Here is a 21110-nt window from a genome sequence, read left to right on the forward strand (position 1 = left end):
AATCCCTCGGTTTTTTGCCACCCTGATACTTATTTCAGTGCTGTTTACAGACGCAGCTATGTTTATATACCCTGTACTTGTCCTATATTGTATTGAACTGTAAGTCACTGTCTTCTTGTTTTGCTTATTTGTTTAGTCTGTAATTGGGCGCTGTGGATCCCATGTGGCGCCACATAAATAAAGGATAATAATAATAATAGTTATAGTAAGTCTGATGATGCAACGTGTTACATCACGTGGTGGGGACAACAGGTCTTTGAACGCTTGACTCTTACCTGTACTTCTGCTGAATTCATCTGCATTGGGACAAAGTCTGTGGTGTGTTGCTGGGCTGCCTGCTGGGAACCTATTTTAACATCAAGGCGCACACCACACACCCTATACGGTATGAGCCAGACGTCCTGTCTTTCCAATTCATGCTAACAGCACTGAGACTTCCACATAATGCTTACATGCTAATGTTTACTAAAGGGTCTGTGCAATATAATCTTTTGTATTTGAAATGTTTTTATATGTATTGTATATCCACAGGTATGTGCTGCACTGTGTCACTTTATACCCATGGTAATTTGTCCAAATAAAATATATGTCATTTTGTTTCAATATAAATCAGACTCATGAATTTGGACTGTAATTTGAATTTCCTATAAAAGAATAGCGCCTGCTATAGATGCCATTCTATATATAATTTCACAGTTATTGCGCACTGGTGTTTGTGCTCATTTGGTATCCTATTGGTTTGCTGCAGATTTTTTTAAGTACGCACTAGTCCACCCACCCACAACTGCATAATTCTATAGATCACATGATGGGGTCACATGACAGCTGTTGGCAGAGTCTCCAAGCCTTGGATAAAGTAACTTCAGAAGGTGAGTGTTAGTGGGCTGCTTTGGCCTCAGGCTCGGGGCAATGGAAAGGATTAAATAACTATACAGCAATATAAAAGAAACATAGAAAGGAATGATATAAATACACAGGACACCAAAACGCATTTGAGTAATCGGAAACTTCTCACTGCGTTCACCCCGCCTGACCTGCCAGTCTCAGCAAGCCAGGACTCACCATGAATAATCTCCTCATATAACTTTCTTTTCCTGTCTTATGAGCAACAATCTTAAATATAGATCATCGTGTCTACCACAACTATACCCGGCTGACAGTAGAGAAGTGTGACTTTCATTTTAACCCACAGATAGGTATGTGGGGGGCTCACAGCACCCACGGTCTTAAATTGTAGATAATTCTGAAATGTTACCGTCTATCTTTCAATTAGAGGTTATAGTTTACGTCATTGTACCCAAAGCCATCCCACGTTCTAGACTTTTAATCTCTATGGAATTAAATTACAGAGCAGGGTGCTGTGAACACCCCGGTATTCCATTACGTTACCCTTCTTTGGTATTGCAGTTTTCTGATTTGTATCATATTTCGGTGTAATGTGTCGATATTTTTGCTTTACAGTAAGTTGTCTTAGGAACAGTTTCAAACTTTATTTTCAACGTTCTAGTTATGTTGAGTGATTTATAAGATTCAAAAATGCTATAATTTCTTTTTAAATAAGAATAATAACTTTTTTTCACAAAATTGATTTATTCTAACATTTTGGTGTTTTTTTTGGTAAAGGTCTAGCAACTCTATAGGTGATGTACGGTTGATCTGTTTTCAATTGTATCATGTGCATCTTTTTATTTATTTGGGGGGTGTTGTGAGCACCCCACCTACGTACTTATGTGATTTTTAGCAGCCTACCCAGGCAGGGGTTAATAACAAGAAAAAGGAAGACACTATATAAGGAGATTATTTCTATTTACATGCTAATAGATCTGAAATTACTTTCCCTCCCAGCGATTTAGCGGTGAAACTGGGAGGTGTGCCAGTAATTGTACAGCTATGATCCCAGCTAGGACACATAAAATGCAGCTCTAATACTCTCACTATACAGGATCCGGTAAGGATCCCGATGTTAGGAATCCCGGCAGTCAAAATACGGACGCCGGAATCCCGACACGGATCCGAATGCCGGCACAGGCGTCCCGTCTGAAGAGGTAAGCTACGCAGCGGGGTGGGGGTTAGGTTTAGGCTGCGGGGGAAGGGTTAGGCTGCCGGGAAAGGCGGTGTTAAGTTTAGGCTGCGAGGAGAGGGGTTTGGTTTGGTTTAGGCACCCCCAGGCAGAGGCGGAACTACCGCCAGTGCAACCAGTGCGTTGCACTGGGGCCCGCCTCTGTCCAGGGGCTCAAAGCATGTAATGAGTCAAACTGACTCATTACATGCCGCTGTGCGCTGCGGGCAACCGCTGCCCGCAGCGCACAGCCGCCCGAACAGAGAGGAGAGGAGCAGCGGTATGGGGGAGAAGGAGGAGGAGGGAGCCGAAGGAGGGAGCCGCAGCAGCGCTTTACTACTGGTGGAGGCGCTGCTGCTGCTGCCCCTCTGCTTCACTATAGGCTGTCTTCCGAGAACAGCATATAGTGAAGCAGAGGGGCAGCAGCAGCAGCGCCTCCACCAATGACACAGCACTGCTGCGGCTCCCTCCTCCACCTCCCTCCTCCTCCTTCTCTATTGCCCGGGAATCGTCTGACGCTGCACCGAGGAGCCTGAGCCAGCGGAGACGCCGGAGAGGGTAAGTATAATTCTTTCTTTCTGTCTCTTTCTTTCATTCTTTCTTTGTTGGGACTGCCTGCCGCTATGTGTAAAAATGGGGGACTGCCTGCCGCAATGTGTAAAAATGGGGGAATGCCTGCCGGAATGTGTAAAAAGGGGGAATCTGTCTGCCGCAATGTGTAAAAATGGGGGACTACCTGCCGCAATGTGTAAAAATGGGGGACTGTCTGCCAGTGGCGGATCTAGACTTTAGTTTTAGGGGGGGCAAATTAAAAATGTATACTAACTCCTCCCCTCTCTACTCTTACTCCTCCCACTTAGTTATGCCCCTCACACTTAAAAGAGATTACCTTAGCAGCAGGACATCACTCGAGCCCGACACAGAGAACAGTCCCAGGGGTCGAGCATCTCTGTGCTGCTAGAAGGTTGGGCCTCGGCATACCCCACCATCCCGGGAGCCAGCCATGCTCTTCTCCTCCAGCCGCACCAGCCACTTGGCCGCAGCCAGCATAAAGGCCCACAGCACCTGGTGATGTTCATGGTGCGGGGTCCCCACTGGGGTGAGGGGGTGACGCTGGGTCCTGGTCATCTGCGGACCTGCGGTATCCGGCTATCATGAGCACATGCGTGGATCTGCCCCGAGTAGTCGCAGTGCTGGAATACAACACACTGTAACTTCATTACACACTATTACTAGAGTCTCTGCCACAGCAATACTCTTTAATGGGATAACGAACTTGATTTTAATGGTCCATCTGGGAACACACACACATAATCACACACACACAAACACACATATATATATATATATATATATATACATACATCATAATGTGTGCATTTTTTTCTCTATATGGAAACTCTTTCCTAGCAAGTAGATCCAGTTGGGAGAATTATCTCAAGCAGCAGGGATCTGGGTAAAACAAAGTAAAATCCCCTGCGGAAGGGGGGCTCGCCTCATCACTACTATGTGCAGGGAGAGGGTGATACAGAAGAAGCCTCTCTGCACAGGGCGCAGCCTGTCAGAGCAGATATGACATATCCAGGGAGCGATGTCTCATTCCTAGAACTGAGCCGTTATCTCACTTTCCGTCATACATCGCGAGATGCGAGCTGCTCATATCACAGTGACGCACCCAGCAATGACCCTTCCCCTGACTTTATCCCAGCGTGCTCTATATATCATATTATCCATATACCATTAGTAACGTGTATTACAACAGATATTAGGGGTCACCCCGCAGCTCTGTGACCTGTACTGTACAGTGCCAGCCAGGTGCCCAGATCTGAGGCCACTTACCTAGGCAAGGAAGAGAGGGGAGTACATGCTGCTGATTGTAAAAAGAGCAGGTGTAGTGGTCAGGGGGAGAGAGGACAGGATCACGCATGCTGCTGGCTGCTAGCCGCCGCCAGGCTCCACTACAGTGCTGGCTGCGGCTGCTCCTGGCTCGTCGCGCCGGGCGGAAGTACTTTACGGACGGATGTGCTGCCTGGCCGCGGCTGCGCAGACGATTGCTGCGGCGGGACCCGGCCGTCTCTCCCGGTGCCGGTATGCGTAGGGGGGGGAGTTCGCCCTAATCGCCCCCCCGCTAAATCCGACACTGCTGCCTGCCGCAATGTGTAAAAAGGGGGAATCTGCCTGCCGCGATGTGTAAAAACGGGGGACTGCCTGCCGCAATGTGTAAAAAGGGGGAATCTGCCTGCCGCAATGTGTAAAAAGGGGGGACTGCCTGCCGCTATGTGTAAAAAGGGGGAATCTGCCTGACGCTATGTGTAAAAATGGGGAATCTGCCTGCCGCTATGTGTAAAAAGGGGGAATCTGCCTGCCGCTATGTGTAAAAAGGGGGAATCTGCCTGCTGCTATGTGTAAAAAGGGGGAATCTGCCTGCCGTAATGTGTAAAAAGGGGGACGCTGTCTGCCGTAATGTGGAACAAGGGCACGCTGTCTGCCGTAATGTGTAAAAAGGGGATGCTGTCTGCCGTTATGTGTAAAAAGTGTACGCTGTCTGCCGCAATGTGTAAAAAGGGCACGCTGTCTGCCGCTATGTGTAAAAAGTGCACACTGTCTGCCGTAATGTGTAAAAAGTGCACACTGTCTGCCGTAATGTGTAAAAAGGGGGACGCTGTCTGCCGTAATGTGTAAAAAGGGGACGCTGTCTGCCGTAATGTGTAAAAAGAGGAATCTGTCCGCTGTAAGGTGTAAAAGGGTCTCTACCTGGTGTAGTGGCGCTACTGTGCGGCGTAATTTGAATAATGGAGACTGCTGTGCACCGTTTTATGAATTGGTATTATTTTGTGGCCACACCCCTTCCCCACGAAGCCACGCCACTATGTATTTTTGCGCGCGCCTACGGCGTGCACTGCCCCTGTTTTACTTGGAGGTTTGGGGCTCCGATGCCGTTTCTTGCACACAGTGCTAAAATGTCTAGTTACGGCACTGTTGCTAGGTATCCATTTCTCTGACCCTGAGCAGGTCCCCCTCACCAGATCCTCTCTAGGGGTGAGGGGGTGGACTTGGAGGGGGGGTCCCAAAGCATTTTGTCGCACCTGGGCCCACCGCTCGCTAGTTCCGCCACTGCCCCCAGGGATGGTTAGATTGTGGTGGGGAAGGTTAGGTTTAGGCTGCAGGTAGGGGGGGGCAGGGGGGTTAGTGTTAGGCTGAGGGAAGGGAGGGATAGTGTTAGGGAGGCATTGAGGGAAGGCAAGTATACTTACCTTCCCCTGTCGGGATGCTGCGGTCGTTATCCTGACCGCCGGTATCTTGACCGCCGGCATTTCGAACCCAACCCGACTATACAGTATAAGCACTAACCCAATGGAGAACTAGTGGTAAAAGAACATATAATAGAATCTTATTCACCAGCAAACCAATCCAGCCAATACAAAGCACAGACAGCTACGTATAGATGAACTGGGGCAATTTCTCTTCTACAAAATATTAGCTCTGTAATTAAAGGCAGCAAAACACTGTCAGAAAGGAAATAACAGGTCTGGATTGTTACTTATATTATACTGTATCTACTAACCACAAATAGCTCTAAGTATATTTTTATGGAAACAATATAATTGTCACACTGGATAGAGTTACATTGTATCAGTACTGATGGCGATAGAGATGTATAGACTGCAGATGGTAGTAATTCGGAAACATAAGACCTTCAGATCATGGGGGTTATTCAGAGTTGTTAGCAAACCAAAAAAGTTAGCAGTTGGGCAAAACCATGTTGCACTGCAGGGGGGGGGGGGGGGGTATGTAACATGTGCAGAGAGAGTTAGATTTGGGTGGGGTGTGTTCAAACTGAAATCTAGTGTAAATATAAAGCAGCCAGTATTTACCCTGCACAGAAACAATATAACCCACCCAAATCTAAAGGGCCATACACACTAGACGATATTTGCAGCAGATATGAACGATAACGACGATTGTGAACGATATATATTGTTCACATCGTCTAGTGTGTATGGCCCTTCAATCAACGATGCGTGCACCCGCGCTCGTTCATTGTAGGTCGGCTGTCGGCGGTGCAGACAGCTCAATGTGAGCAATGTCACTTGTGACATCGCTCATCACGGCAGGCATGTGTGTACGGAGTCACGATGAGCGATGTGCATAATGTGACATTGCGGCTCCCTCCCCGGCAGCGGCTCCCTCCCCGGCAGCGGCTCCCTCCCCAACAGCAGCTCCCTCCCCGGCAGCGGCTCCCTCCCCGGCAGCGGCTCCCTCCCCAACAGCGGCTCCCTCCCCAACAGTGGCTCCCTCCCCAACAGTGGCTCCCTCCCCGGCAGCGGCTCCCTCCCCGGCAGCGGCTCACTTCTCCGGCAGCGTCTGCAGGTCCCTCCCCGTCAGCGGCTCCATTCTAGCTGAGCTGCTGACGGGAGCTGCACAGCGTCTCCTTCATTTCTCCCACTGCCCCACCAACATAATAAAAACTTAATTATAATGGGTAATATATATATATATATATATATGTGTGTGTGTGTGTGTGTGTGTGTGTGTGTGTGTGTGTGTGTGTGTGTGTGTGTGTATGTGTGTGTGTGTGTATATATATGTGTGTGTGTGTATATATATATATATGTTTGTGTGTGTATGTGTGTATATATATATGTGTGTGTATATATACATATATGTGTGTGTTTGTGTGTGTGTGTGTATATGTGTGTGTGTGTGTGTGTATGTATATATATATATATATATATATATATATATATATATGATGCAATGGGTCCGGCACTCACTGTTACTTGAAATTACTGTCCCTGTTGCCTTCCGTAGATGCAGTTTGCACTGCCATGTAGAGAGGAGAGAACGGCGGCACTCAGGAAAGAAAGAACGCAGGCACAGCCACTTGTTCAAACCAACGTTTCAAAGCTAGTGCTTTTTTGTCAGGGCAGTAACAAACATTAAAATCACTCACCATTAAATGTGCTCCCCCTCACCGTCAAAACCCGCGCCTCCGGCTCCACTTCCGGTGGGCAGGCGCTCCAAAATGACGTCACCCAGTGCGCCCATCACCAAGGAGACAGTGTATACACTAGTGACAAACAAAGCAGCGTTTCACATCATATTATCTCAATAGCATGTAAAAAATTATGCCTATTAGATCCACAGTTAAAGCATCAGTTATATAAAACCAAGTTCAAGCAGACATGTTTACATATCAGAGAAAGCTGTTATAACCAGGCTGTTCATTTAGACCCCGTGGATTTAGCGTATCTAATCGAAAAATCCACCTGGATTCACATTGCAGCAACAATTTAGTCCTATTGCCACCCCTAATCAATGGGGGGACATAAACAATGATCATATGTTTCAAAGAGGTTGGGGAATGACCATCCAGGGCGAAATGTCTTGCCACTGGCTGATCACTATTGCCAGACAGTACTGCTTCTCTTATAGCATATCTGTGTGGACTCATTCTAACTTTGACTGGGCACTCTGTCTTGCCGATATAATATTTGCCGCATGGGCAGACAAGGACATAAATTATGAATTTCGACATGCAAGATAGTCTGTGTGTGACAGGACGGTCCCATACGAAAGCACTTGCCGCTTTTGCGTCCCGTCTCCTGCGCACAGAATGAAAGGTCAAGTCACACGAGGCCTGACCACATAGGGGATTCCCGCTTACCGTCAGTAACCGCCTGTTACTGACTCCACCCACTGCGCTGTGGGCGGGTTTATGCTGCCACCACCAAACTCCTAACCGGCCGTGGCGTTTGGAACCACGGTTCTGCTCTGTATGTGCCGACGCACTGCCTTACCACACCTGTGTGGTGTTGATGAATCCCCACTAGCCACTTGCTAGGCCTCTACCGGTATCTGGCGAAAGGCGGAACTTGGAGACGTTAGGTGCTTCCCTGGACAGCCGGAGGAATGGGCTAGGTTTGGCCTAACCCTGTAGGTCACAAGAGGAAGCAATTTTCTTGAGGCAATGATGTTTTATTTGCTCAATAGTTCTAAAGAGAACTCTTCCCTATTGCTAGGGGCAACAGCATACAGCAAGATGTTCCAGCAGAATAAGATGGTACAACTACCACTCTGGAGGCACGCAGGTCTCCTTTATATGTCAATTTTCCACACAGTATCACAGGGGGGGTAAGCCCTCCCTGTCTTCTCCAACCAATCAGGCTATTTACAAAATACCAATAAATCACATTTTACAAGGATATAAGTGCAATAAAACAATATCCTCCTTCCTGTGACACAGACGTTTGGTATCAGATTAACATTCACTATTGATAAATTTATCACATAGCTTCAAAATACAAATGTTTCTGTCTCATTCACATTTCCAGGCAAACCCAGTGTTTGAGATTACAACAGGAAGGCTACAATACAAACAAACAGTCTTCCTTCCTGCATCGGCCGTTCATATATCAATTAAATCAGGTACATGAAACAAGTTCCAAGCCCATAGACCCAGTGATTAGCATCTCTCTCTAAGGAACTTACACATCAAAAGGTATTGTCCTTCACACCTCTGTGCTAGGACAGGGCCATTAGCATGCCACTTCCTATTTCCAGAGGATAAGAGATTATTATTCAGACATCTATAAGAGTAAGTGCATTTTCCTCTTTAAATATACAGATGACCACATCTTGAATATAAAATAAATACAGTTAAACATGCATTCCTGCAATTGTGCATAGAGCACTACATATGACATGTTAAAACACATCATTAAACAAACTTTTAAACAGTCCGCGCCCAGCGCCGTAAGTACGTTTAACAGTGACGCCAAGTGCCCATTGTCCCTTAATATGGCGCCGGGCACGAGGGTTAACACCTTCAGTGCCGCAGCCGCCATTACACGTGTGGCTGGTTGGTCTCTCCGGCCACACTGTGTCTAATCTTGAAAGATTTGCCGGTGTAAGGGTTTTTGATAGTGTCACCAGTCAGCATATAGCCGCATGTGAGACAACCAATACACTTGAAGCAAGTGTGCACAACCATGTTGTGAAATAAAACAGCACACCACGCCACGTATGGTCAATGTTTCGTTAGTTTACGAAACGTTGACCATACCCGGCGTGGTGTGCTGTTTTATTTTTGAGTGGAGCCGATCGATCACATATTGTTGGACCCGAGCGAAGGGTATCCTACGGAGGGCACCAGGTCTCATATTTATCATTGAATGGTTGTGCTGTCGCATCTGTTTGTGTGTATATATATATATATATATATATATATACCCCCATTATAATGAATTGTTTATGAAGTTGGTGGTACAGTGGAAATTGGTGGGGCAGTGGGTGAAAAAAACTTCATTGGTTCCCCCTTCTACAGCCCTGCCCACACACCCAGAAATGCCTCCCCAATATTAAAATATTTAAAAAAGGTGCCAATTCCAAAGATATCTTTCGTCTTTCAAATTGTTTGAAAAATTGCTTAGTGTGTACACTCAATTTCGTTTGTCAGGGTTCTGGGAAGTTCAAGGGAAATTGCTCATCTTCCACATTGTTCATCTTTCACATTGGTCATGTCTTCTAGTCTGTAGGGACCTTAACTCTCTCTGCACATCTGCACATCTGCCCCACCTGCAGTGCAGCATGGTTTTGCCCAATTGCTAACTTTTTTGGTTTGGTAACAACTCTGAATAACCCCCCCATGTGTGTAAGGTGCATATAAAATAGAGATGAGCGGGTTCGGTTAGTCGAGATCCGAACCCCCCCGAACTTCACGTGGTTTACACGGGTCCGAGGCAGCCTCGGTTCTTCCCGCCTAACACGCAAAACCCGAACGGGGAAAAACGTCATCATCCTGCTGTCGGATTCTCGCGAGATTCGGATTCCATATAAAGAGCCGCGCGTCGCCACCATTTTCACTCGTGCATTGTCGATTGAGCGGAGAGGACGTGGCTACGTTCTCTACCTGAAAAGCTCAATATCTGTGCTCAGTGTGCTGCATTGTGGGGACCAGTATATAGTAGTACAGTGCTGCATTGTGGTGACCACCAGTATATAGTAGTACAGTATAGTTGTCCATTGCTGTATCTTGCAGCTCCATGTCAGACTCAGTTCTATTCTCCTGATCAGTGCTCAATATCTTTGCTGCATTGTGGGGACCAGTATATAGTAGTACAGTGCTGCATTGTGGTGACCACTAGTATATAGTAGTACAGTACAGTTGTCCATTGCTGTATCTTGCAGCTCCGCGTCAGACTCAGTTCTATTCTCCGGATCAGTGCTCAAAATCTTTGCTGCATTGTGGGGACCAGTATATAGTAGTACAGTCCTGCATTGCGGTGACCACCAGTATATAGTAGTACAGTACAGTAGGCCATAGCATTATCTTGCTGCACCGTGTCACTTCTAGTATCCTGATCAGTGCTTAATATCTGTGCTCAGTGTCAGTGCTGCATTGTGGTGACCAGTATACTACAGAACAATAGTCCAGTGCTGTTCTCGCTGCTCAGTGTCAGTTCTCCGTAGTATCATCAGTGATCAGTATAATCAGTTCTCAGTATAATCAGTGCCAGGGACGTGCAGTCAGGGGAGGCAGTGCCTCCCCTGTGATTAATTATTAAAATAATAAAAAGATACTTATGACACATATTCTGTGTCATAAGTATCTACTTTATTGAATCCTCATCATTTTACTGCTTTAAAGCAGTTTGGGAGGCACTGACAGCAGGTGCCTCCCGTGGATAATGGGAACGGGACAGTGCGGGGGGCGGAGCCTAGCACTGGGCTGTAAAAGCCCATGAAAAAACTTAGGGAAAGCGGCACTGTTCCAAGTGCCCCGCTGACAGGGACACCAACCCCATGTCAGCGAGGCACCTGTGATTGGACAGCGGATCCAGGGCTGGATTCGCTTGTCCAATCACCCACATGCGGCGCTGGAGGCGGCGGGTCCCGGCGTTAATGATAGGCGGGAGTAGCGGTGGGCAGTGTGTCTGCGGCTTCCTCCCTTCCCGTCCTCCGGCTCATCTGACCATCGGCGGTCCTGCGGAGTGTGCAGCTCTCCCCCCTGTACTCCCCCTCTGGCTCCGTCCTCCCGGCTCCCAATCATCTGACCAGCAGCAGCGGTGGCTTGTGCGGCTGTCCTCCTCCGCCGGCTCCAGCAGCAGCAGGTTAGTTTCGTATTTTCTCTCTCTCTCTCTCTCTCTCCTTTCCCCCTCCTGTGGATCATATGTAAGTATAATGTTCATTTTTACAGGTACCCCTTTGGATTCTACTGGACACGTGGACGTGATCGGCGTGGGATGTAGGTAAGTATGTGTGAGTGTGTAAGTGTGTTTTAATAAAATTTTACTGTCGCGGTGTGTGTTTGTGTTTTTATTTGGGTATTTTTGTTGTTGTAGAACTACAGGTACCAGCGAGCCAGTTATTTCCCCACCTGCTGGTACTTGAGGTTCTCCAAGTACCAGCAAGCGGGGGAGGCTTGCTGGGCCTTGTAGTTCCACAACAAAAAAAATATTCTTTTTTTACACACATGGCTATCAGCCCGGCACCCACCGCCCAGGGGTGCTGGGGACAGCCTCGGGCTTCAGCCCTGGCCCATGGGTGCCTGGAGGGGGGGACCCCTTGATTTAAGGGGTCCCCACTCCTCCAGGGTACCCCAGCCAGAGGTGACGAGTTGGGGGGGTAATGCCACGGCCGCAGGGACCAATATAAAAGTGTCCCCCGGCTGTGGCATTATCTCTCTGGCTAGTGGAGCCCGGTGCTGGTTTTAAAAATACGGGGGACCCCTACATCTTTTGTCCCCCATATTTTTGGAACCAGGACCGGACTAAGAGCCCGGTGCTGGTTGTCTAAATACGGGGAACCCCTGTCCAATTTTTTTTCCCAGTATTTAAACAACCAGGACTGGCTCAAAGAGCCCGAGGCTGGTTATAATTAGGAGGGGGGACCCCACGCATTTTTTTTAACCCATTCAGACCCTTCTCCATTAAGTTAATGGAAGCCCTGGACAACAAAATTGCATTCATGTCCTCCTCCCACTCCCTTCCCAGTCCCAAACACTAATTTTTTTTTTCTATAAAAATGTACACTATATCACAAGTATGATGAGCAGGCAGCGGGCATTGGCGGCATCAGACTGAGATAGAAATTAGTGGCGGAGGGCTGGGTCAGTTGATGGTGGGCGAGTTTGTAAGCCATTGGCGGTGGCAGCGGGTACCGGCTCAGAAGCAGTAGCGGGCATTGGCTCGGCGGTGGTAGGGGTCATTAGCAGGATTCTGCGGACATTATGGCTGCAGTGCCTCACTAGCCACTGACCTCACCGCACGCCACTGATCAGTGCGCTATTAGACGTGCGCCCGTTTTCCGCCATTAGTGCATTGGGATTTAGAAAATTGATTAAGTTATTGTGTCCCCGGTACAAAATACCATCTAGATTCCACTGCACTAGGCAGGCGATAGCGAGATTTTACCAATTAATATCAGTGATTTATAATTATTAATTACAGTGATCTTGCCAAATAATTCCAGTGATTTTGTCATTTTCTTCCAGTGATTTGGACCAATAATACCATTGATTAGAACGAATAATTCCTGTGATTTTGTCATTTTCTTCCAGTGATTTGGACCAATAATACCATTGATTAGAACGAATAATTCCTGTGATTTTGTCGTTTTCATCATGTGATTTAGACCAATAATACCATTGATTAGAACTAATAATTCCTGTGATTTTGTCATTTTCTTCCAGTGATTTGGACCAATAATACCACTGATTAGAACGAATAATTCCTGTGATATTGAGGTGTTTGTGTCGCTTAGCTTAGCCATCCAGCGACCACAGTGCACCTCTTTTTCTCTTTTCTTTGCATCATGTGCTGTTTGGGGACTATTTTTTTAAGTGCCATCCTGTCTGACACTTCCGTATATGTCCTGTGGTACTGCCATTTGATATAATTCCCGACATTACTGCCATTTAATTCCAGTGATTTTGTCATTTTCTTCCAGTGATTTGGACCAATAATACCCATACTTGCCTACCTGACCCCCTCCATGAGGGAGAAAATGTTCTGTTCCTGGACTTTCCGGGTAATATATGATTGCCATCACCTGTGGTGAAACACCTTTCTTATCAATTAACTAGCTCACCACAGGTGATGGCAATCATACATTACCAGGAAAGTCCAGGAACAGAGCATTTTCTCCCTCATGGAGAGGGACAGGTAGGCAAGCATGATAATACCATTGATTATAACGAATAATTCCTGTGATATTGAGGTGTTTGTGTCGCTTAGCTTAGCCATCCAGTGACCACAGTGCACCTCTTTTTCTCTTTTCTTTGCATCATGTGCTGTTTGGGGACTATTTTTTTAAGTGCCATCCTGTCTGACACTGCAGTGCCAGTCGTAGATGAGCCAGGTGTTTGTGCCGGCCACTTGGGTCGCTTAGCTTAGTCATCCAGCGACCTCGGTACAAATTTTAGGACTAAAAATAATATTGTGAGGTGTGAGGTGTTCAGAATAGACTGGAAATGAGTGGAAATTATGGTTATTGAGGTTAATACTATAGGATCAAAATTACCCCCAAATTCAATGATTTAAGCTGTTTTTGTAAAAAAACACCCGAATCCAAAACACACCCGAATCCGACAAAAATTTTTAAGGGAGGTTTTGCCAAAACGCGTCCGAATCCAAAACACCCCCGCGGAACTGAATCCAAAACCAAAACACAAAACCCGAAAAATTTCCGGTGCACATCACTAATATAAAACAAAAAATACATTTTGTGTTTAGACTTCAGTCCAATTCCCAAGATATCTCATTATGGTATGCAAATATTCCAAACTGTGGAATAATCTGAAATCCAAATTATTTCTGGTTCCAAGCATTTCAGATATGAAAGACTCAACCTGTATGTACATACTTACTAGGGAGGCAAATCCCGGAATTGGGATAAGACCCCCCCTGACATAACCTTACGCACATTTCCATTTACTAAAGAAATTACATTTTAATGGCATTAATCATTTTAATTCAAGAAACTATATGTGATTGATTACTAGTTTCCCAAAATGAAGGTCCATTAAATTCACACAATTTATGCATTTCTTATATATAAAGTCTTGAAATAAGGATAAATGTGCTTGAAATTTAATATTCTCTTCGATAAGTGTACAAGTCTTCTTAATTTGCAAGTACAACACTCGCTGATAACCCTAATGTTGAAAATGGATTCATTATGTCTTTAGCTCTCATCAATATTGCAGATATTGTGTAAATTACATATTAATTCAGTATTTTAATTATGCATAGGGGTATGGTTAAAATTGCAGAATGATATTTATATATTGTTTTTCAGCACATTTCTTGAAAGATGGATTTGAACCTCTATCTCCAGCGGATTGGAATAACGGAAATGAAACCAGATTTCTCCACACCGTCCCTTTCAACGCTACGGAAGTTACATCGCCGCCACATTCTCTCTATACCATTCGAAAGCCTCAGTATCCACATCGGAGAGAAAATTATCCTGGACACCCTCTGGATTTATCAGAAAATTGTTCTGAGAAAACGAGGGGGCTTTTGTCTAGAGAACAACGGCCTGTTCTTGTGGGTGTTACAAGAGCTGGGGTACCAGCCGCTGGTGCTGTCGGGCAGCGTGAGAGAGCCCATCACTGGTATGTATGGACCTCCATTTGACCACATAATACTGACTGTGGAGTTGGACGGCAGGCGGTGGCTTTGTGACGTTGGCTTTGGAGAAGGAATCATGGATCCAATTCCCCTGGAGGCAGGATGGGAAGAGGAGCAGGACAATGGCAGGTTTCGATTACGGGTGGAAGAGGAGGAGTGGTACATGGAGATGAAGGAGGACAGTGACCAGTGGAATAGTCTGTACAAGTTCACCCTTGAAGAGAGGAGATTTGAGGACTTCAGGGAGATGTGTAACTTTCACCAGACCTCACCAAAGGCTTTCTTTGTCTGCAAATCTTTCTGTTCCCAACTACTACCACACGGCAGATTGACCTACATAGGGCGCAAGCTGATCAGCACAGAGTATACCAAGGGTGGTAAAAGGGTGAAGACCACTAAAGAACTCAGCGAGGAGGAGATCCCTGACCTGCTCAGAGAGAAGTTTGGGATTGTGTTGAGTAAAACATTTGTGCCGAAGGATGAGGTGTATATCCCCACGCCTGATGGAAAATGAGGCCTCAGGAAATAAACACGCTACTTACATATGTCTATACCAATATTAATAATAATACATAGATGCACAGAATGCAACTCATTTTATAGATTGATAGTTGCTGATATTTACTATTAAAAGTAAAACTAATTTACTCATAATATTCAGAGAAGCAAATTTAACCAAATCAAAAATTGGGCTTGTCTAGGAGGATATAGTGCAATTACTGTCCAATATCGTGGAAGGGGTAAGCTGCATTGTGGCACCATAAGTGATATACTGTATGTCTGGGGATACAATTGTAGCACACTGCACATGTGGCATGGCCTGCATACACAAGTTAGAGTAATAATGAGCAACTACAGTTGTGCACATTTTAGTCACATCTCACTGAAGTACTAAGTGGCGTGCCACAAGGGTCTGTACTTGGACCACTATTGTTCAACATCTTCATAAATGATCTAGAAGTAGGTCTAGAGAGTACAGTGTCAATTTTTGCAGATGATACCAAACTTTGTAAGGTTATAAATTTGACAGGGGACGCTGAGTCGCTTCAGAACGACTTATTCAAACTGGAAACATGGGCAGCAAAATGGAGAATGAGGTTCACTATAGACAAATATACGGTAATGCACTTTGGTAGCAAGAACAGAAACACTACCTACATACCAAATGGGGAGAAACTATGGGATTCTGTACTGGAAAAAGATTTAGGTGTTCACATAGATAACAACCTAAACATTGCATAAAGTGGGGAATTGATGCAAGGGATGAGAGTGGTTATACTCCCATTATATAAATCCCTAGTGAGGCCACATCTTGAATACTGTGCACAACTATGGGCACCATACTACAAAAAGGATATCCTGGAACTAGAAAATGTTCTAAGACAGGCGACCAAATTGATCAAGGAGATGGAGATGCTAGAATACGAGGACAGGCTTGCAAGGCTAGGGATGTTTACACTGGAAAAAAGGAGATTAAGAGGGGATATGATTAACATTTACAAATGTATAAGGGGTCAATACACAGAGCTAACGGGGGATTTGTTTTTGGTAAGATCACCACAAAGGACACGTGGACACCCGCTTAGGTTAGAGGAGAAGAGATTTCGCACACAGAGACGGAAAGGTTTCTTCACAGTAAGGGCAATACATATATGGAATTCCCTGCCTGAGAGAGTAGTAATGGCGGACTCGGTCACTACTTTTAAGAATGGGCTAGATAAATTCCTAATGAATAAGGGTATAAGGGTATACAGGGTTACGGTGGGTAAATCATGCACTATAGTACTAAATTTAAATAAAAATAAAAAAATGGAGGAAGTGACATAACGGCTAAGCATTCACCACAGTTAAAATTAGTCTTAAAAATATTACAGTGTAGGAGATCACTAACAGGTTGAACTCGATGGACAAATTGTCTTTGTTCAACCTCAGAAACTACTGTATGTTGTTATGTTACTTGCGGCTGAGTAAATGTCACTGGATGGCAATGGGGCGATAGCAGAGGTGGATAAGGATCCTGTAGACATGTTGTGGGCATTTACACGTAATTGTAGGCTGTTTAGGGGTGAGCATGAGATCAGGGGCAAATTTTACCCATGGGCTGCAGGACTGCAGCCCCCCCCCCCCCCCTCCAGATACAATCCACCACCCCGATCAGTGTCAGTGAAGCCAGATGTAGTCTGTGACTGTAATGGTTTCTCTGTAACTGGTAGTGACTTCCTACTGAAAGTCCTATCTGCCAGTCACAGACTCTACAGGCAGTCCCATTGGGAGGTGTTTCCTCCCTCTGGGATTGCCAGACCAGGCTACAGGAAGCCACTTCCTGCCTCGTCAACCCTAACCAGCTTCTGTGGACTGCAGCCGATGCAGTCCATAGAAACCCGTGGTTTGCCAAGTCGCACCGCAGCACCTGCTACGGTCCCGGCACCTGCCAGATCCATTGCACAGGTGCTGGGACTCAGACCCTGTCTTCTCTCTGGGCATGGGGACAGCTGCAGCCCCCCAACGTGAAGTAGGAGCCACCGCTGGCAGAGATCCATCCATATTCCGACGGATAAGGTTGGTGTAAATGCAGACAACAGTTCTGATGGCGCTCTCACCAGCGGAGAACTGGGGGGGGTGCAGTTGCAGCGATGCAGCAGACTCTAGATACAGGCAGATGTTTGCGTTTATTACCAATTGCTGTGTGTGGCCGCTTATGCTACATTCTGTAGTGGAAGGTGAGACGGATCTAACAGTGCAGAGGAACAACATAGGAAGATGAGCCAAGCAGCAGCATTAAGGACGGATTTCAGGAGGGGAAAGGCGGGAGAGAGAAAGACCAGGGAGCAGCAGGTTGCAGTAGTCCAGATGGGAGATGAAAAGTGCATGAATAAGAGTTTTTTGAAGCCTTGTGGGTGGGAATGGGTCTGATCCTGGTTGCTGAGGGGAAAGTGGCAGCATTTGGAGATAGCAATATGAATGTGGCAGTATCATGAGAGGGAGGAGGCGTGGGTGACTCCCAGGAAGTGGATTTGATGGACATGACAGAGGAAGATGTTAGCAAGGGACAAATTTAGGGCAGATGTATTAAACCGTGGAGAGAGATAAAGTGGACAGAGGTATAGTACCAGCCCATCAGCCCCTAACTGCCATGTTACAGGCTGTGTTTGAAAAATGACAGTTAGGAGCTGATTGGTTGGCAGTGATAAAACAAATATGTATGGACATACATATTCATCCAGCAACTCATAAATATATCCGTGTTTATGTTATCCTCTTTTCTGCAATGTAATTTGTGTCTGTGCAAGTTGTAGAAGGCCACACTTATTACATGGCCCTAGGTCTAGAGTACATAAGGCCTTCCCTTCCTCTCTTAAATTGCTACATAGGTTGTTTTAAGGCTTAAAGGTTTAAAAAGTATAATTTTCCCACGTATAGAATGGCTGACGACAGCCGGTCTGAATTCTCACATAAACAAATGAGCTAACTGAGACAGCACGTAACGGCAATAAGCAGAAATGAAGGGAAAACAGGCGACCATGTCAGATTTTCGCATGGGAACAAGAACGGTAACGCAAAAATATGTCAGTATATGTCTAAGGCATAGATGCCCAATGAGGACTTAATACGTGCAAATATAAATTCATTGGATTTATAACCAAAATGAAGGGTATAAATATGAGCAGAGAAAGTGGGCGAGGGCAGCAGATGGAGAAGAGAGGAGAAAACGTAGGTGGGTCGGGGGGTGTTATGCATGTATGAAGAATTGGCTGACTGCTGTCCTGTTATTCTCTACCTGTTGTCACAAATTTCTTTTAGATGTTTTCCCTACTGCTGTTGTAACCTATCTTATTTGTTATGTAATTTGCATTGGTAACACATATATGATTAAGCTGTCTTTAAGTAAAAGCGCTGTTATTTCATTTTAAAATCTGTATTTGTGTAGAATTATTTCAGTGCTCTCTGTTACAAGTAGGGATGAGCAGCTTCAGTTCCAGAGGAACCTGCCCCATCCCCCCCCGAACTTTGCTGGGATCCAAGTATGGCTCGGGACTTCCCAACAGATTTGGATCCCAAAATGAGGCAAAATGTCATCATCCCACTGTCGGATTCTCACGGGTTTTGAATTCTATGTATATAAGTCCCCGGTGATCGGCGCCATCTTCACTCCGGCTGTGGAGAGTGTACTGGACGGACTTGTCATAGCTTCAATTCTCTCTCCAGAATCTCTTAAAGGGGAAGATTTAGAATTCTCAAAAACACAATTACTACCTTCATCATCATTTACTTTCTTTTTTTTTGTTCAATAAATGTTTATTGATTAAAGGTAATAACAAGTTATAGCAAGTTATAGAAGACAGCATTTACAATTCAAGTATTAATAAGTCTATTTGATACAAGCAATAACTGTATACAAACTTAACATGGCCTGCTGTTGGGGGACTCCCTGGCCGGGGCCTTATCTTAAATTCAAGGTCGCTTCTGGCCGTTCTAGGTGCAGGCTGTCTCAATAAAACATTTCCAAATTTTAAAACAGTTCAAGAAAACAGGACAGCGGGGAGTATAGGGTGGAAAGGAAAAAAAAAAAAGGGGGGGGGGGGGGGTTAGAGAATCTGAGAAGAGGGGGAAAGGGGCTGGGGGAAGGTCATAACGAACCTTCCATGTCTAGTCTGGTCGGGGGTCCGAAGTATAGGCTTCTATCTTCAGTCATTCCCAAGAGGACAGGGGTAGGTAGAGGATTAAGGTAGAGGATTAAGACCAATGGTCTAGGTCACTACAGCAATGTCGAGTAAGCTTGTGAGGCCTTAAATTCCAGCCAAGGGGACCAAGTAGTCGTAAACCTTTGATTCGTCTCCGGGGTCACCCGCAGTTCCTCCATAGTCATATACCAATCTACTCTGGCGACCCACTCCCTCACGGTAGGAGGTTTAATAGATCGCCAATGAACTGGAATGACTGCTTTGGCTGCGCTATTGAGAAACTTTAATACAGATTTTTTATATGTTGACAGGGGCCATGAAGTACAGTTGAGAAGCCAGAAAGTAGGCTCCGAGGGAACCCCTGGGTCCACTAACAATTTTGAAATTGCTATAACTTTGTCCCAAAAGGGACGAAGTTCGGGGCAGCTCCACCAGATATGCATCGGGGAGCCCGGTTGGTTATTACATCTCCAACATATATCTGGTACATTGGGAAACATTTTAGCTAATGTTTGGGGACACCTGTACCAACGAGATAAGACTTTGAAATGCGTCTCGAGGACCGAATAACTAGAGGAGCTGGCAAAGGTGGCTTGGAAGCTCCTCTCCCAGTCCTCCTCTGACAAGTCTATCTGCACATCATGGCCCCAATCTCTAGCATATTTGGGTAGATCTGGGAATTTATTCTCAATGAGAAGTCTATAGCACTTTGAGAGGAAGTGAGATGGGCGAGAAGGTTCGAGGCAGAGGCTCTCAAAAGCTGTTAATGATCTACTCAGGCTCGGGCGTATAGTACTCCCCATAGCAAAATGTTTTAATTGGAGGGAGGTATTTCCAAATCTCTGAATGCGAAAGGTTCCACTTGGATTGCATTAAGGGGAAAGGGATCATCTCTCCACGCTCCACCATCCCGCCAACACGTGTCACCCCCGCCCTTTTCCAAGAGTCGAATCCCCGGCCTGAGGCTGCTGGTGGAAAATCTGGGTTATTGAACAGTGGGGTCAAAGGGGAGTATTTAGAAGAAATATGTGGTAGTACCCTAAGTCTACCCCAGCGTGTAAGTGTAGGGCCAATAGTAGGATGGTCTACATGTGGTAGCCTTGAGCGCCAGGGGTAGTATGCAATGGGGGCAGGCATCACTGTTCCCTCGATATGAACCCACTGTTTTATGTCATGTGGGCGTGACCATTCCATAATTCGGTGGAGGATAATAGCCTCATAGTAGAGTGTAAGGTGCGGTAGCTGGAGACCTCCCTTGTGTTTAGGGCGAAAAAGGATGTCGTGTTGGAAACTAGGCCGTTTATCTCCCCAAAGTCCCTCACCAGATTATGTAAATCTCTAAACCACGCTTTGGGAATGGATATCGGGAGCGCCTGGAGGAGATAAAGGACTCTCGGCAAAACATTCATTTTAATGACACTAAGCCTCCCCAACCAGGACAGCCTTCTGTTACCCCAGTCCCGGAACTCAGAACGGAGTGAGGTCAATAGTTTTTTTAAGTTTTCATCAAAAAGGCGTGATAGGTCTTTATGCAGCGTGATCCCCAAGTATTTGAAGCTAGAGGGATGCCAGTGGAAGGGGAAGGATTGTTTAAGGTTATCAAGAGCTTGGGAGGGCATTGACACGTTCACTGCCACTGACTTAGAGAGGTTAATCTTGAAGTTTGACATGGAACCATATCTATCAAGTTCGGACATCAGGTTGGGGACAGACACCACCGGGTTCGACAAGATA

At 45.8% G+C, this 21110-nt stretch overlaps 1 protein-coding gene across 3 annotated transcripts; it reads left to right on the top strand.

The window, feature by feature from the left end:
- Window positions 1-289: 289 nt before the first annotated feature.
- Window positions 290-18607, top strand: LOC134945841 (arylamine N-acetyltransferase, pineal gland isozyme NAT-3-like). Of its 3 annotated transcripts, none has more exons than XM_063935361.1 (2): window positions 290-385; window positions 14360-18607. In XM_063935361.1, exon 2 carries the CDS (start codon window positions 14375-14377, stop codon window positions 15206-15208), a length of 834 nt encoding a protein of 277 aa, XP_063791431.1. In that variant the 5' UTR covers window positions 290-385; window positions 14360-14374; the 3' UTR covers window positions 15209-18607. The 3 variants fall into 3 exon arrangements, with proteins under 3 accessions (XP_063791431.1, XP_063791430.1, XP_063791432.1); XM_063935360.1 differs by lacking the exon at window positions 290-385 and adding an exon at window positions 810-869; XM_063935362.1 differs by lacking the exon at window positions 290-385 and adding an exon at window positions 1121-1196.
- The last annotated feature ends 2503 nt before the right edge of the window (window positions 18608-21110 follow it).

This window comes from Pseudophryne corroboree, chromosome 7 (assembly GCF_028390025.1).
Source record: "Pseudophryne corroboree isolate aPseCor3 chromosome 7, aPseCor3.hap2, whole genome shotgun sequence".
NCBI lineage: Eukaryota > Metazoa > Chordata > Amphibia > Anura > Myobatrachidae > Pseudophryne > Pseudophryne corroboree.

Bases quoted from the DNA above. Each gene is read 5' to 3' on its own strand.
- LOC134945841 (XM_063935361.1), top strand. From the start codon at position 14,375: ATGGATTTGAACCTCTATCTCCAGCGGATTGGAATAACGGAAATGAAA.